Genomic DNA, 14,707 nt, shown 5'->3' on the forward strand with positions numbered 1-14,707 from the left:
CCTATGCCTATGCCTATGCCCACCTCAAGCCTAAAGGCAGAGCGCGGGAACCATGTATGCTTTTGTTTATACAAACAACACAACCTCAAATTAAAACACACTTAAAACTCCCTTCTCTTTCTCTCCTCTCTCTCAACAACGAAAATGGCGAGGAAGAGAAAACGAGGCTGGAAAGCCCCAATGGTTTTATGGCAAATCTTCAAAAACGATGCCAGAAACTTAGCCAAAACCATCGCTTTTATAATCCCTCGGCCTTCGCCTCCCTTTACTTGCGGCCGTTGCGAAGGTCGTTCTTGTCTTCGATGCTGTGAAGATCCCATGTCTTTTCTTATTCGACCCGACGACCCTTTGGATTACGTCAATCTTCTCAATGATTGTTTTGTTGTTGTTAATGGAGATGCCCCTTTTCTTGACTTTTATCCCGATAAACGTTGGACTCAAGAAAAGGTTTGGTTTCTGCTTTTAAAAATGTCTCATTTTTGCTTCAACGAAGATCCTTTTTTACAGGTCCTTTTTTTGGGTTTCAGCTTGTCGTAAGGGTTGTTGAGATGATGTCATCTCTAAGACTCACGGCTTCTAATGTAATATGTTCTGGTTTTAACAAGGCAAGTTTTTTGCTATTATATTTTGATGATTATTTTGTATGAAGGGTTTTCTTTTTCATATACAGTATTTTAACTTTGCAGGGTTGTGACTATATTTACAAACTAAGTGCTTGTGTTCCGTATATGATTAGACTAGAGCAAGTACTTTTAGAACCTGTATAAGTAAATTTGTCTGTCATGAAAGTTATATTATTCATTGGAGCATGCTACAACAATATATGACTGTTCGTAATATTTTTCTTAAGGTTTCCTTTTCTCCTCCATGATTGTTTGTGGAAAACTTTTTGTATTTGACAAAACAGCATACTAATTCAAGCCACATTGTCGAGCTTTTGACGTCTTCAGCATGGGGTATTCTCCATGAAAGGGTATGTCGAAGTTTCGCAAATGTTTCTGTTTGTTAACTGTCAAGCATGTCAAATAGCTGTGTTCTTGGTATATTAAATCCTTTCTTATTTCTTCTTGACAATTATTGAGTATTTGCAGGTTGGGGATAAGTGCATGTTTCATCTACTGTGGCATACAACAATATTTGTGCCCATTTCTGACAAGAAACACCTCCAAGTTGCGGGTTCTCCTGTCAATTATTTTCGCAAGAAGTCAAAGGAAGTGAAAAATCCTCAATCTGGTATGCAATACTATGTAGCTTCAACTTCTCATTGGTACGAGGATATGGCCCTTCAAAGACCATTCAAATACGTGGAAAAAACTTGCAAAACAAATCAACATACTTTTTTCGGACACTTATCTATATCCAACACTCACATTAAAGTCCTGCGTATCATAGATGATTGGTTGAAATAATGTATGCTTGTGCATATAAATAAAAATAATATAATACTTTTGTTATTTGAATTCCTTTGCAAAGCTTAATTCAGTTTCCTTTCATAAAACAAATATTAGGAAAGTGGTCTTATCTCTACCTATAATATGGATGCATTTATGTCCCAACCAGAAGCACTGTAAGAATCAGAATCATGTAAACGTTACATGATGGATGAAGAAAAAATGATCTAATACAGTAAGCTACAATGTGAGTGCAGCTGCTAAGTTGCATAAATATTAATGCCTGTTAAGTTCTGGTTCTATTGTGTCCTTTCAAATTGGGCAGCATTACAAATTCCTGAAACACAAATACACTGCTATATGGATTTACTTCGATTTCTATATATTGTATCACAATGTGAACGTTTGCCTGCTAAACTGAATAAATATTGTTACTCGATGGAAAGATAAAGTAATTATGATAATTTATTACTGCTATTATTATTTTTGTCGAATTTACTTTTTAAGTCTGATTTTAATACTTTGAAGTTACATTACAGTGATAACAATTTCCTTCCTTAATGTGCTTCTTTCGGATTTTTTTGCTATTAATAAAATAAAATTGTGATAAAAAGTTCATTGGTCATGCAAGGTATTCTGTTATATGCTGAAAGACTACTAACGTGCACACTCTGCTTATGGTGTCCAGTTTGTGGGAGATGTTTGGCCCTAAGAATGTGCATGGGCATTCTAAAGTGAGCTAATTATTGTAGGGTGCATTGTGTACCACATACTTCAAGTTTTTGTATGCTTGTAGCTGTAAGTTGATTCTATGACTTGTATCCTTGCCTTGATCTATCCTGGTTCCTCCTTTTTTAAAATCAAAATATATAGGCTTTTGAAGAAATATAAACGTCTTGTTATTTGCACCCAAAAGAATGGACTTTAGTTGGGACATCAATGGAACATGATATATGGTCAAGAGTCATTGATCGTCAGAACTTGGTTCTGTTCAACCATTAGATACTGGAGTCATTCTTTGATATCAGTATGAGTCAGACCCGATAGAATTTGATCTATCCTTTGTTCTTTTCCTCTCAGTTGCTCTCTTTAATGGTACTGTCATGTTAATGTTTCACTATCACTGCATGCTATTTTTTGACACTCCCTTTATTTTAAAGCTTTGCAATTTAATTTAAAGATAAAATAATTTATTGGTTTTTGCCTTGTTGCCTATTGGTTTTGTTCTCACTTGCAAAATTTTGATTGAGCTTGATGACCACAGTTCCTTACGTCAGATGTTTTCTCATGAGCAGGAAGGAAAAGGAAACGAACTTATGGTAGCAAATCTCTTTCCAATGGAGAATTTCAAGGAAGTTCAATTCAGACTGCAGAGAAGCAAAAACCATTTTCAAGACCATTTAAATGGAAACGTGACAAGAGGCACCGACTACACAGCATTCCAGAATCCAAAGAGGAGTCAATCTCCAGAACCTTTTGCTTTTATGAAGATTGCTTACCTGGGAGTCTCGTGTGCCTCTCCAACCCCAATCAGGTTGGTTATTTGTTTTAACCCAGAACTATGTTTAACTATATAGTTGTTTGATTAATGCTAATGCAGTTTATTTGTAGAATCATGGATGCCATATTGTGTATACTATGTAAGAAAGAATCTTTCCTGCTAGTATATTTTATTTAGAAAGAGATTTAAGTATTTGGATTGAGCAAAGTTTAGATCCTACCGGAATTCTTAACAATCTTTTGTAGAGAAAAATGTAGTAGCTTGTAAATCAAGGATTTCGATGGTTTTTCTTCTGTGACTTGCTTAGAAGTGATATCTGTAACCTCCAATATTAAAACCGATGGCTTAAATTTGTGAAAATCACACGTTGCATCTATACTAATTATAAATTCAAAATTGACTTTGATGTCACAAGTCAAGTGGCACTACTTCGAGAATTACGAAGACATCTTATTAAATCATAATAAACATATAAAACAAATATATTGTAAGACATCTTATTAAATCAAAATAAATATATAAAACAAAATATATTGCCTCGACTGACATTTGCATATGGCCTTCACAGTTTCATTTATTTTCTTATGCAGGCAACAGTTCCATGTTCCTGTTACTTGATGCTAAAAGCTCCCCGCAAAGTCTCGAATTCAATTGAGATTAGCAGGCAATCTATGTTCTATAACATGGAATGTTCTTCATCTGTTCTTCCAGAAGGACGTATCCTTGATAGATTTTGAGAGATAGAGAGTCTTACTTTTTCCTTCAATTTTCTTTAAGGTAGTCATTGTCATGCATTTCTAGTTTTATCCGGCAATTTTCTTTAAGGTAACCTTAATATTCCAAAGATATACTAAATACCTTGGTACCAAACTTTTCAAGCTCGAAGTGTCTCATGGAGAATATTTTTGGCTTGACTGGTGCAAATGTAAGCAGTCAATCAGTTCCATGCTCCCACAATGTCGAATGTCGTCTCAAAGGATCTTCTTGCCTGTAAGTTACATATTACAAATTTTATTACTCTAGGGTTTCAATGTTATATTATTTTATGTTATTGTTTAGGGAGTGATTTGCAATAAGCATTGTCTTTTCTGGAATTGCTAAAGTAGGTTGTTGTTGGCTTTATAATAACATGTCTTATTATTACGTGCTGCGGAGTAAGTATTCATTACTGTGCAGAACCTATATGCTGGTAGGTTTACAACTGAATAGATCAATAATGCTAGAAATTTTTCTGATGATATACAGATCTGTCTTTTGACTATGCATATGAACACTGCAGGAATGGGTAAGGTAAAAATTGTATATGAAAGCTAAACCACTGTTAATTATTTGCATTAGAATCAGTGTGGCCCTTGTTAATTATTTCGAAGTTAAACCCTGCAAAATATATGAAAGTATGTTAAAAATTGTATTTAGACCATCAATCATGTGGTAAAGAGATTCTATAGTATGGTTTTTGTATATTTGCTTCCCAGGTATCACAAATTTATCAAGTTGCTAAAGATGCTCATACGCAGAGCTAGGCGTTGCAATCACTTAAAATTGTTGGAGAAGTATTGTCCCTTACCATCTTTGGATCAAAAGGCTGGAAAGTCTAGAACAATAGTTGAGGTTAGTATTGCCTGTGAAATTCATATTAAGTATTTGAAGTTGCAAGAGCAATCATTTGATTTGTTTAGCTGTATGTTTTGTCTGATGCTATTTTCAAGCCTTGCTTGGTGCTATAATTTATAGATTTGTGCTATTGCATGCATCTGATGTTGAAGGTTGTATGTAAATTTCAGTTTGTCTTTTTTATTTTGCGATTTAAATTAGAGAGCTTGCAACACAATTAAAAGTTGACTATGATTTCTATTCCAGAGAAGCATAATGGACAAAAGAGGGATCAAGCGATCCAGTGGTGGTGTTGCCAAAGAAAACCATAATACTCCAGAAACGGATAATGCAGAGCTCGAGTCAACCAGGCCTTATTGCTTAAAGAGTCAGGTACTTGAATTTTTGTGGGCTGTTTGTAGAAGTTTGGTTCCTCCAGAATTGCTAGGAACTCCTTCTAATTGGAGATTGCTAAAGAGAAATATTTTCAGATTTATTCGGTTGAGAAGATTTGAGAAGTTCTCAGTAATGCAATGCATGCATCAGTTAAAATCCTTAGATTTCCCCTTTTTATCGGATAACAGTAATGCTTGGGTGGTGAAGAATGGTTCAGAGTTGAAATTTGGTGAAGCAATTTGTAGCGAACATGATATTAAGCGCGAACTACTTGTCAACTGGATTTTATGGTTTTTTTCATCTCTAGTGGTGCCATTGGTGCAAGCCAACTTCTATGTCACAGAAGGTGAGTGTGGGAAACTTGATGTTTTTTATTATCGCAAACCTGTTTGGCAGGAGTTCATAGATGATGCTGTTAGTTGCTTGAAAGGTCGAAATTATCTTGAAATGGATGAGGCTGCTGTTAGAGCTATAATAAGAAAAAGGCCTTTTGGTTTCTCGAGGCTGAGGCTTTGTCCAAAACAAAATGGAGTTAGATTGTTGGCAAATCTCAATGCATCCTCAAAAATGCTGCAGGAAAAATCCTCAAAATTTCGATGTTCTTGGATGCGCAAAAGTTCAAAAGCTCGATCAAGAATATTCAAGTCCAAGTGTGTTAAGTCGCCAAACTCTGTACTTCGTGGCGTACATGCAATTCTAAAAGGTTTACTGTTGAAAGAACCTGAGAAGTTAGGATCAACGGTGTTTGATTATAAAGATGTCTACACGAAGTTACGTCCTTTTATAATCACTCTAAAGAATGCATCAACAACTATGCCTGGTGTGCCTGGTATATTTATTGTTGCTGCTGATGTTTCCAAGGCATTTGATTCAGTTGATCAAGATAAGCTGCTTAGGATGATGGAAGATGTCATAATGGAAAAAAAATACATCTTACAACAAAATCGTGAAATTGTGTGGTTAAAAAACCATTTGTTGGTTCGCCAGAGTCTCATGTTGGTGGATGAGACTGTCAACCTGGGTTTTACAAACTTAGTGTCTTCTGTCTCATGCCGCTCATTGTCTGGTGTCGTCGTTAATCAGGTATGTTTTCTGGTTTCCTCAATGGGGCTTTTATATTTTATTCCTGTTGAATCTTTCCTCTTTCGTTCTATTGAATATTTTGGTGCTAGAAACTCTCACACCAACTTCCAACATCTATGGGAGAACATATTCCATGTTCCTACTTGAGAAGGGACTGATACAATTATTTTAAGGAAAGTTTTTAATGCAATTTATATGTGTATATAATTCTTATCCTGACCCTTTTTTTTCGGTGCTTGGACTTGCTTTGTGGAAATGCGTTCAGGGGATATTCACAGCGCTTTTAAAGGAACATCTATTCTCTCATCTGTATCAGCTTTTGAAATGCAATGTGCTTCAATTGGATAAGAAGTTTTATTTGCAAAAGTTGGGGATACCTCAAGGAAGTATCTTGTCCACTCTGCTTTGCTCATTATATTATGGGCATATGGAGAAGCATGTGATCTTTCCATATCTTGAAAAACCTCTTGAACATTCTGCTGAAACTTTGTCCTCAAGGCCTTTTGATTCCATGGATGCTCAGAATTCTAGTGAGGATCCAGTGATCTTTCCTCCTACTTATTTGCTTCTAAGATTTGTTGATGATTTTCTTTTCATATCAACTTCGAAAGAGCAGGCTAGTGGCATTTTGTCCATGTTCCGTCAAGGATTTCCGGATTACAACTGCTACATGAATCAGGAAAAATTCTGTCTAAACTTTGACATTGAACATCAATCTGGGATTTTATCAAATAGGGCTGTTACAGGTGATGATAGTACCTTGTTTGTTCCGTGGAGCGGGTTGCTTATAAACTCCAGCACTTTAGAAATTCTGGGTGATTATACAAGGTCAGTTTGCTTCAACTTGATGATTGTTTTGCTGCTGTAGTAATTAATACTTTGTTAGATTCATTGCTCTAGATGTTCATTCTAAAAATCATCATTGAACATTGCAAATGTTTATTTATGCTACTCTGACTCTTCAATTCCTTTGAAGGATTCATGACTCGTGCATATTTGGCAATTGATATGTAGTTCCGATCTTCAAAATATATAGCATATCTATGTTGGAACCATATCCGTTCCCCAACAGAAGTGAGCAAATAATGTTTCCCGAATGATATGTTAAATCTTTGTTTATTAACAGGTATTTAGGTAAGCATTTAAGTTCCACTCTCACTGTCCGATGGAGAGGACAACCGGGCAATCATCTAAAGCATAAGCTGTTCAGCTTCATGAGACCAAAATGCCATTCCATATTCTTTGATTCAAGTATCAATTCCGCATCTGTTGTCAGATTGAACATCTATCAAACTTTTCTGTTGAGTGCAATGAAGTTCCATTGTTATGTCTCTGAATTATCGGACTTTTTCCGACCTCGCAGACAATATTGTCTGAAAATCATCCTAAAGTCCTTCAGGTACTGGATTAAGTTCCTCATTATTCACATTTTTGGTTTCCTCATGAAAAAAACTATAGCTTTGCCAATTATGCTTTTGCCATATCTAGGCACATGCACAGGCTGATAGAGAAACAAATGGCTTTGGGTGGATTGAGTTCCGGATTGTGTTGGGATCGTAAGCATAAAGTGGTGAGGGATGAAGTTGAATGGTTGGGATTAACTGCATTCATCGAGGTGTTAAAGAGAAAGCAGTCAAGGCACAAAGCATTGCTGTCGATGTTGAGATCCAAGTTCTTTTGTCACAGAATCACAGGTAAGGAATCATCTGAATTAAGATATGCAGTTGAAAGATCGCATTCTTCTTGTTTGTGGAAAATCAAGTATTAGATTCTCTTTTTGCATCTGTTTTTCAAGTTATCTCCATCTGTTTTTCAAGTTATCTCCATGTGTTTGTCCAAATCTGTTCATTCTAGGCTATACTTCTGGAATGAATTTATTTGATGTTATTTTTGTTAAATTCTGCAACTCAGTTTGTTTTGCATGAATTTAGTCCCCTTATTATTTTCTCATAATCAATCCCATCACTTTTTGAAAATTTCTATTTAGTCCTTAAGCTAATAGATTCCTGTCGTCTTGGATTTTCTATTTTACAATTCACTTTATGTTGGTGAGGTAACCGGTACACATGAAATTGAATATATTTTGATAAATTAAAATTAAAATTAAAATACTAATAATTGTATTAAATAGAGTGACATACCCAAATCCATTTTGATATCAAATTAAACTACTGTTAAAATGAGAATTTGTTTTGAGATAAATCATAAAATTTTACATATCAGGTAAAAATAAATGTGAAAAATTTAAATTATAGTAGATTATTATTAATCCAATTCAAAATTTTTATCCTTGAAAATATGTACTTCAATTTAATTACGAGAACAAAATAAAAATAAAAGTTAAAACAAAAAAAAATCGAAAATAAAAAATCATAAGTACCAATGTAAGAGAAATGAACAAGTTTAAGTAATCAATTTATATTTCAGGCATTAATAGAATAATAAATAGCCTAGGCAAAAATATTAATAAAAAGCCAATCCAAAGATTGTATTAGTTTTTGAGATCTGGCTGTAAAATTACAGTGTTTCCTACAAAAGAGTTAAGACCAACTTGTCACTTTTTTATCAAGTGTTTATGTTTGACACTTGTTCTTGGTCTATCAAATAGACAAATACATAAACATATCACACTCACACCTGAATAGCATCAAATAGCAAAATCAAAGGACAAGTGTTCCACAGTTATTCTAATATTAAAACAGCCTAGAACGCACCTTTTAGTTCTATATCCGCATACATGCGTCCAACAGTTAAGAAAAACAAACCAAACACTCGTATCATAGTCTCACCTGAAATGACCTTCAGTAGCAGGTTCCATTCGCATCAAACAAATCATGGAATGAATGATACAAATAGGTTCAGAGAAGTTCATAAAATTGAGGTCCCAGATCTCAAGGAAGTTCAGACATCTGACACACAGCAGGCATGTTATTCCATGCACAACAGCTGGGTTCCCACGCTTGACTTGAAACCGATGTTCCGGCTAACATGCTCGTGTACTCACTACTCAGATCATCACTGAGAAGGGTTGCTATGGCATCAATCATGATTGTCTCGTCCTTATCATAACCAGAACCCTGCTCGAGCCAATTTGAAGCAAGCAAAATATCAGGGCATCTACCGTCTGACCAAATGGGAGCCTCTTTTTCAACCTCGGGGGTCAAAACATGATCCGATGATTCTGATTTTGTATGAGGCTCTGAAAAACAATCCAAACTCAAATAAATAACCCTAGCAAAACAATTGAAAAAGTTGAACGTGTCTGATTCTCATTTCCAGTAGACTTGGAATATTAGTTCGAGGACTCCATCATAAAATACCTGGAATTACTAAAAGGAATTTCATGATATAAAAATGGTGAAAAATAAATAAAAAACAGAACATGTATATAGTGTTATTACGCAGGACTACAAAAGAGTCGATAACCAGGGTATGAAATAGGGAGCTGTAATTTTCTAAATTCTATGTCAATTGTAAATTGTTTAAACATCACTAAAATCTAAGGGATATGAGTAAGCATGTTGCTTGATAATGCATGCAAACATGAAAAGTATAAATCATATATCATCCTCAATAAGTCCAGATTAAAGAGGTGCTCACCAGTAAAGGTTTCAGCAGGTGGTTGTTCATCCAATGAACTGCCACTGCCACTTGCACTGATACTTTCACTGAAGAAAGAAGTTGCCGAATGACACATAGGAGAAAGAGTCTCACCACAATTTTCCCATTCTGTCTCGCAAATGTTGAAATTGGACCTTTCAGCTATATCACAGGGAGTTGATGAATTTGAAGTCTTGTCCGATGCATGGTTCTTTGCAGAGCTTAGAGTTTTTGCCTCATGGAGTAAAGCGTCCAGCAGGCCACTATTACGGGGTGAATGACTATCCAAGACCACTGCGCTGGTTGTTTGTGGTGACTGGATAAAAGCATCAACAGACTCAAGTAAAGACGAGGAGCAAGAAAACGTGCCCCAGTTTTCTAATTCAGTTTCAGGATATTGGAGTGAAGGGAGCTCCAACTTCACAGCCTCCAAAGTGGGCTCTGAAGCAGAGAAATTGCCATGGGAAAGGGCATGGCTACCTTGGAATGCACTAAATGACTGGGATTTTTTAGTTAAAGGATCTGGTTCAAATGGAAAAGACTGCCCAAAGGGTTTAGCAGCCTTGTTGAACATATTATCTTCAAACTGCTCAAACAAGGGGCAGTCATTTTTAACAGCAGCAGTGCAACCAGGGGAAAAGGCAGCAGATTCTCGAAGACGCTTCTGGCGATGAATTGCTGGTGGCATGAAACTACTATACTGAGAAGAACCTAGAACTTTCATCATCATGCTGCTAGCAGATATATCAGGAAGTTCAGGGACATAAGGCAGGACATTCTGATTGGCCTTTAAACTGTCAAATATGACATCAGGTATCTCATAGGTGTTGTTCTGCAAGATATCATGAGTTCCTTTATCCCCTCCACTAACTGCACTGATACGATGGCTCTCCTTCAGTGCTTGCAAGCACACTTCAGGAGGATACAGAGGTAATCCAGCACGTTGACGTCTCTTAATCCGGGTATTCCAATAATTCTTTATCTCATTATCTGTGCGACCAGGCAACTGCAAAGAATAACAGAACATAGAGAAGCTTATCTCCAAGATACAAATGACTGTACCTGAATGTATTATCATGATTTGCACAGACGTTTAGCATTGCCAAGGTTGGAATATCTGCCATAGAAATCTGGAAGGCATAAATCCCTATTGCTCTGCAGCTAGCAAAAATCTTACAATACTGAGAAAGATATATTATTAATGGGGTTCATTATCCTTTAAGGCATGAACTAAATACTGTATTTTGGTTTTCTCATTACTTTCCATTTTGGCTTTGCAATGCACCGGGATATGGGCAATGGATGAGGAAGACGGGTACAGATTGACGAGGACCTGGATTTTTATAACCTTGGGAGATGACTTCACCTGGGACAAGGATAACATTCTCTTATCATGAAGGCTCCTTATGACTCTTGACAAATTTTTACTCCTTAAAAAACTACAAATTCCTTTCTCAATTTGGATTCCCGGAAACCAGGATACCATCATTAGAGCACTTCAGCATTCCATGGTCAGCAAATAAGCAAACCTTAGAACTTCAGTTAGTTAACTGTTTGAGAAATGATAGACACATGCCACAATGATATAGACGTCGATACGAGGATATGGCTTTCTAAGGATCATCCAAATAGATAGAAAACCTTATAAAAATTGAACATGCCCATGTCAGACATAGGATAGAATGAGACAGACAAATGTAACTATCAGGAATGTTATTAATATTTCATGTAACTTGTACTAAACAGATCATAGAATGAAAGTATATAGTGATATCAATAAAGAATTTTCTTTTCTTAAAAGACAATTCTACAGGCAGATTTTGATTCTTTTTTTAAATTAAGCTTCTTTTTATTAATGTATTTCTTAAATTTCTTTTATGTTCAGTAAATTTCTCTTATTCCATTCACAGCGAATGAACAACACACTTACATTTGCAGCCATCCGAGCCCATTTATTTCCCATCTTTGCATGGAGTTCAATGATCAGATGCTCTTCTTCTCGTGTAAATGCCCCTTTCTTCAAGTTTGGCCTCAAGTGATTTGCCCAACGTAAGCGGCAACTTTTTCCACAACGAAACAATCCAGAGTGCTTCTGAACGGCATTCCAGTTGCCTTCTCCATGCTTCTTCACATAGTCAATCAAAATTGCATCTTCAGCAGACGTCCATGGTCCTTTCTTCAGAAGAGCTCCCCCATCTGCATCTCCACAGTTTCCATCATCAATCAACGGCAATTCTTTCTGATTCTTTGAGAGCATTCTATCTTCCCTCTCATTTTTTGTGTGACTCATCCCTTTGTAATCACACACAAATTCTTAGAAACATGTGAGAACCGTCCAAGACCTGAAACCAGAGTAAAGATATAAGACGCGCAAAATTAAGATACATAGAACCAAAAAATAAAATTAAAAAAAAAAAAGCAACGCCTTTTCCTCTCACTTTTTCATACTTGCACTCGAACTCTCATAGGTTCATTGATTTTGTTCCTATACATGCTCTTTATGCATCACGACAAGCTAAAAGTGGACCAACCACGGCACTCCTTTATCCAAATGTTAAATAATAATTGCATAAGCATATAGAAATATATTAGATCTATAAATCAAAACAAAAGTTATTGGGATAATACAAGCACAACTCTCTCCAGATGACGAAATTCGAAATGAAGAAAGTCATCCACATACAGGAGGACTAAAAACAGTTAATAGAAAACAAAATTATTCATAGAATTTAAATACTAAAATCCAGCAGACATAAATGTAAACTTCCAATTATATTCTTAAAACAGCAACATCATTTCCAATTCTAGAAAGTTAAATTAAACCTTTCACTTAATTCAGAAGGCGGATAATAAATAAATTTTAAGAATTAAAACAAGAACCTATTTGCCAGAGATGATGACATAAATAAGTTGAGATTAAAAAGTAAATTCCAAACTGCATTTATTGCACTGTAGTTAATAGTTCTCTCCTAAATTACTCCAACATTACAAGCTGCAATAACTGCAATAGGAACTACTCTGCAGAAAATAATAATATATAAAATATAAAGTTACATTAAATAAATGAATCTACGCATTTCATTAAAGAAAAAAAAAACTAAGAAAAAAGTAGAACCCAGTTACCTGGCTCCGTCAGAAGATGCAAAATTACGAAGAGGAACTTGCAAAAAATAGAACTTGTCAATCAGCTCAATTATGATTCTCGGTTGAAGTAAGAACTGAGAGAAAAGTAAAAATGGAAAACCTGAAATCCAAAACCAACAAGAGCAGCTATAATTAATATAAAATCCTTGATCTACAATCAATCAGTAAAAAAAAGAGCAAACCCTAGATAAAATAAATGAAAATGTATAATTTTTTTAATTTCTAACCGTAATGTTAGAGCTAGAAGAAAAAGGACCGAGAATGGAAAGAGCACAAGATCGAGATCTAACAGAGTAGCGATGACAAAAAGGAAAGCTTTCCTTTACTTCAAAAGAATTTTGACGTATTGTCTTGTGTTTGGAGAGAGAAAATACAAAAGAAAGGGGAAGAACTGTGAAACGAAAGAAGTTTACTCTGTGCTTGGTATTCCAAAATATACAAATACTTACTTTTCTAAAATTTCATTCAATTAAAAGAAAATACGAAACATGAACCCACATTTCTGTTAATAATATCGATGTCAATCGAATTAAAACTCATTCAGCTTTAAATTTATATTCTTTTAAATTTGTATTTAGATGGTAATATTTACTTTTTCTTCTTTTTGTACATGTATATATTTTTTTGTTTTTTACTTTGATACTATAAAATTTATTTATATATACGTGTGGAAAAATTATTTATCGAATACCTTTATTTAATTATCTCAATATTTATGAGTGTCGAGTTTCTTGATCACATCACTATCTGAGTTAATGTCATGCATGTCAAAATCAGTAAAGTGTAATCATAATAACTTGATATTTATGAGAATTTAATCCAAAAATTTATTTGACAATTGATTCAATTATCGGCTAATTTACCAAAAAAAACCACTTTTTTTAAAAATTACCGAAATGGGCCGGTTTTTTAATTATTTACCGGAATGGGCTATTTTCCCCGAAATCGCGTCCACGTCGTAGCGATGTCGTGGAACGTGACGAGACATCGCGTCCACGTCGGTAGCGACCTGGCGACGTGGAGGAAATCGCCTCAAGGACGCGATTTCTCCACGCCGGCAGTCGCTACCGACGTGACGATATGTGGTCGCCATGCGATGAAGTGCTCAACGGTCAAAAATTGACCGTTGCCCCCAACAGTAAATTTTTTTACTATATAAACCCCCACCCTTTTATTTTCACAAACAAATACAATATCAATTTCCTTCAAAATTCTCTCAATTCCTTCAAAAATTCTCTCAATTTTCTTCCAAAATTCTCTCAAACTCTCAAATTCCTTCCAAAATCCTCTCAATTTCCTTCAAAAATCTCCAAATCCATATTAAAATTTTTCCCATTAAATTTCATTTTTTAAGAAAATTTTAAAATTTTTATTTTTAAAATAATTTTAAAATTTTAATATTTTCAACAATGGCCGGATCATTGATTCGTCTTGATAGGAATCACATATCGGTGGAGCAAATGAACATGGTAAGTATTAAATTTAAATTTTAAATTTTATTTAAGATATTTTTATTTATGTATTTTTAGATATTTATTAATTTATTTTTTGTTATAAAAGGCTGAAGATCGGGTATTGACATGCAATATTCGGAATATGCATGCTCCTCCATCACCGTTAGTAGAGAACTACTTGCGGGAAGCGGGATTTTGGCACGTGGCGATGGTAGGCCGGGGATGCAAGTTGGAGCCGAAACTGATCAGTGCGTTGATCGAGAGGTGGAGACCTGAGACGCGCACATTTCATCTTCCATGTGGAGAGTGCACTATCACTCTAGAAGATGTCCATCTGCATTTGGGATTGCTTGGTGGATCGGGCACCCAATGATCGGGTGCGCCCAATCTAGCAATTGGGAGGCGGTGTGCTACGAGCTTTTGGCGCTGCTTCGGATAAAATGAATGGAGGTAAGGTGGAGATGGGTGGTTACGTGCCACCTTCCCCGGTCTGAATCAAAATTCAACCGAAATTGAAAGAATCCGATATGCTCGAGCATACATTC

The 14,707-nt window shown here is 35.4% G+C and overlaps 2 protein-coding genes across 11 annotated transcripts; one reads left to right on the plus strand and one right to left on the minus strand.

The window, feature by feature from the left end:
* Positions 1-7,908, plus strand: LOC105780812 (telomerase reverse transcriptase). Of its 3 annotated transcripts, none has more exons than XM_012605320.2 (12): positions 1-447; positions 528-605; positions 908-973; positions 1,092-1,233; positions 2,687-2,925; positions 3,483-3,609; positions 3,738-3,882; positions 4,368-4,503; positions 4,753-5,964; positions 6,230-6,792; positions 7,091-7,363; positions 7,453-7,908. In XM_012605320.2, exons 1-12 carry the CDS (start codon positions 145-147, stop codon positions 7,730-7,732), a joined length of 3,564 nt encoding a protein of 1,187 aa, XP_012460774.1. In that variant the 5' UTR covers positions 1-144; the 3' UTR covers positions 7,733-7,908. The 3 variants fall into 3 exon arrangements, with proteins under 3 accessions (XP_012460774.1, XP_012460775.1, XP_012460776.1); XM_012605321.2 differs by having other exon boundaries at positions 4,410-4,503; XM_012605322.2 differs by lacking the exon at positions 528-605.
* A 519-nt stretch (positions 7,909-8,427) lies between these two features.
* On the minus strand, positions 8,428-13,128 carry LOC105780237 (transcription factor MYB33). Of its 8 annotated transcripts, XM_012604441.2 has the most exons (6): positions 12,936-13,128; positions 12,688-12,808; positions 12,003-12,105; positions 11,495-11,906; positions 9,565-10,570; positions 8,428-9,163 (listed from the first exon to the last, which is right to left on the minus strand). In XM_012604441.2, exons 4-6 carry the CDS (start codon positions 11,852-11,854, stop codon positions 8,856-8,858), a joined length of 1,674 nt encoding a protein of 557 aa, XP_012459895.1. In that variant the 5' UTR covers positions 11,855-11,906; positions 12,003-12,105; positions 12,688-12,808; positions 12,936-13,128; the 3' UTR covers positions 8,428-8,855. The 8 variants fall into 8 exon arrangements, with proteins under 8 accessions (XP_012459895.1, XP_012459894.1, XP_012459897.1 ...); XM_012604440.2 differs by lacking the exon at positions 12,003-12,105; XM_012604443.2 differs by lacking the exon at positions 12,003-12,105 and having other exon boundaries at positions 12,999-13,110.
* Between the last annotated feature and the right edge of the window lie 1,579 nt (positions 13,129-14,707).

This window comes from Gossypium raimondii, chromosome 4 (assembly GCF_025698545.1).
Source record: "Gossypium raimondii isolate GPD5lz chromosome 4, ASM2569854v1, whole genome shotgun sequence".
Lineage (NCBI taxonomy): Eukaryota > Viridiplantae > Streptophyta > Magnoliopsida > Malvales > Malvaceae > Gossypium > Gossypium raimondii.

Bases quoted from the DNA above. Each gene is read 5' to 3' on its own strand.
- LOC105780237 (XM_012604440.2), bottom strand. From the start codon at position 11,854: ATGAGTCACACAAAAAATGAGAGGGAAGATAGAATGCTCTCAAAGAAT. The intron at 10,571-11,494 runs GTAAGTGTGTTG...TATTCTTTGCAG, and splicing joins GGGCTCGGATGGCTGCAAAT to TTGCCTGGTCGCACAGATAA. The intron at 9,164-9,564 runs GTGAGCACCTCT...ATTGTTTTTCAG, and splicing joins ACCTGCTGAAACCTTTACTG to AGCCTCATACAAAATCAGAA.
- LOC105780812 (XM_012605320.2), top strand. From the start codon at position 145: ATGGCGAGGAAGAGAAAACGAGGCTGGAAAGCCCCAATGGTTTTATGG. The intron at 2,926-3,482 runs GTTGGTTATTTG...TTTCTTATGCAG, and splicing joins GCCTCTCCAACCCCAATCAG to GCAACAGTTCCATGTTCCTG. The intron at 3,610-3,737 runs GTATCCTTGATA...AATATTCCAAAG, and splicing joins ATCTGTTCTTCCAGAAGGAC to ATATACTAAATACCTTGGTA.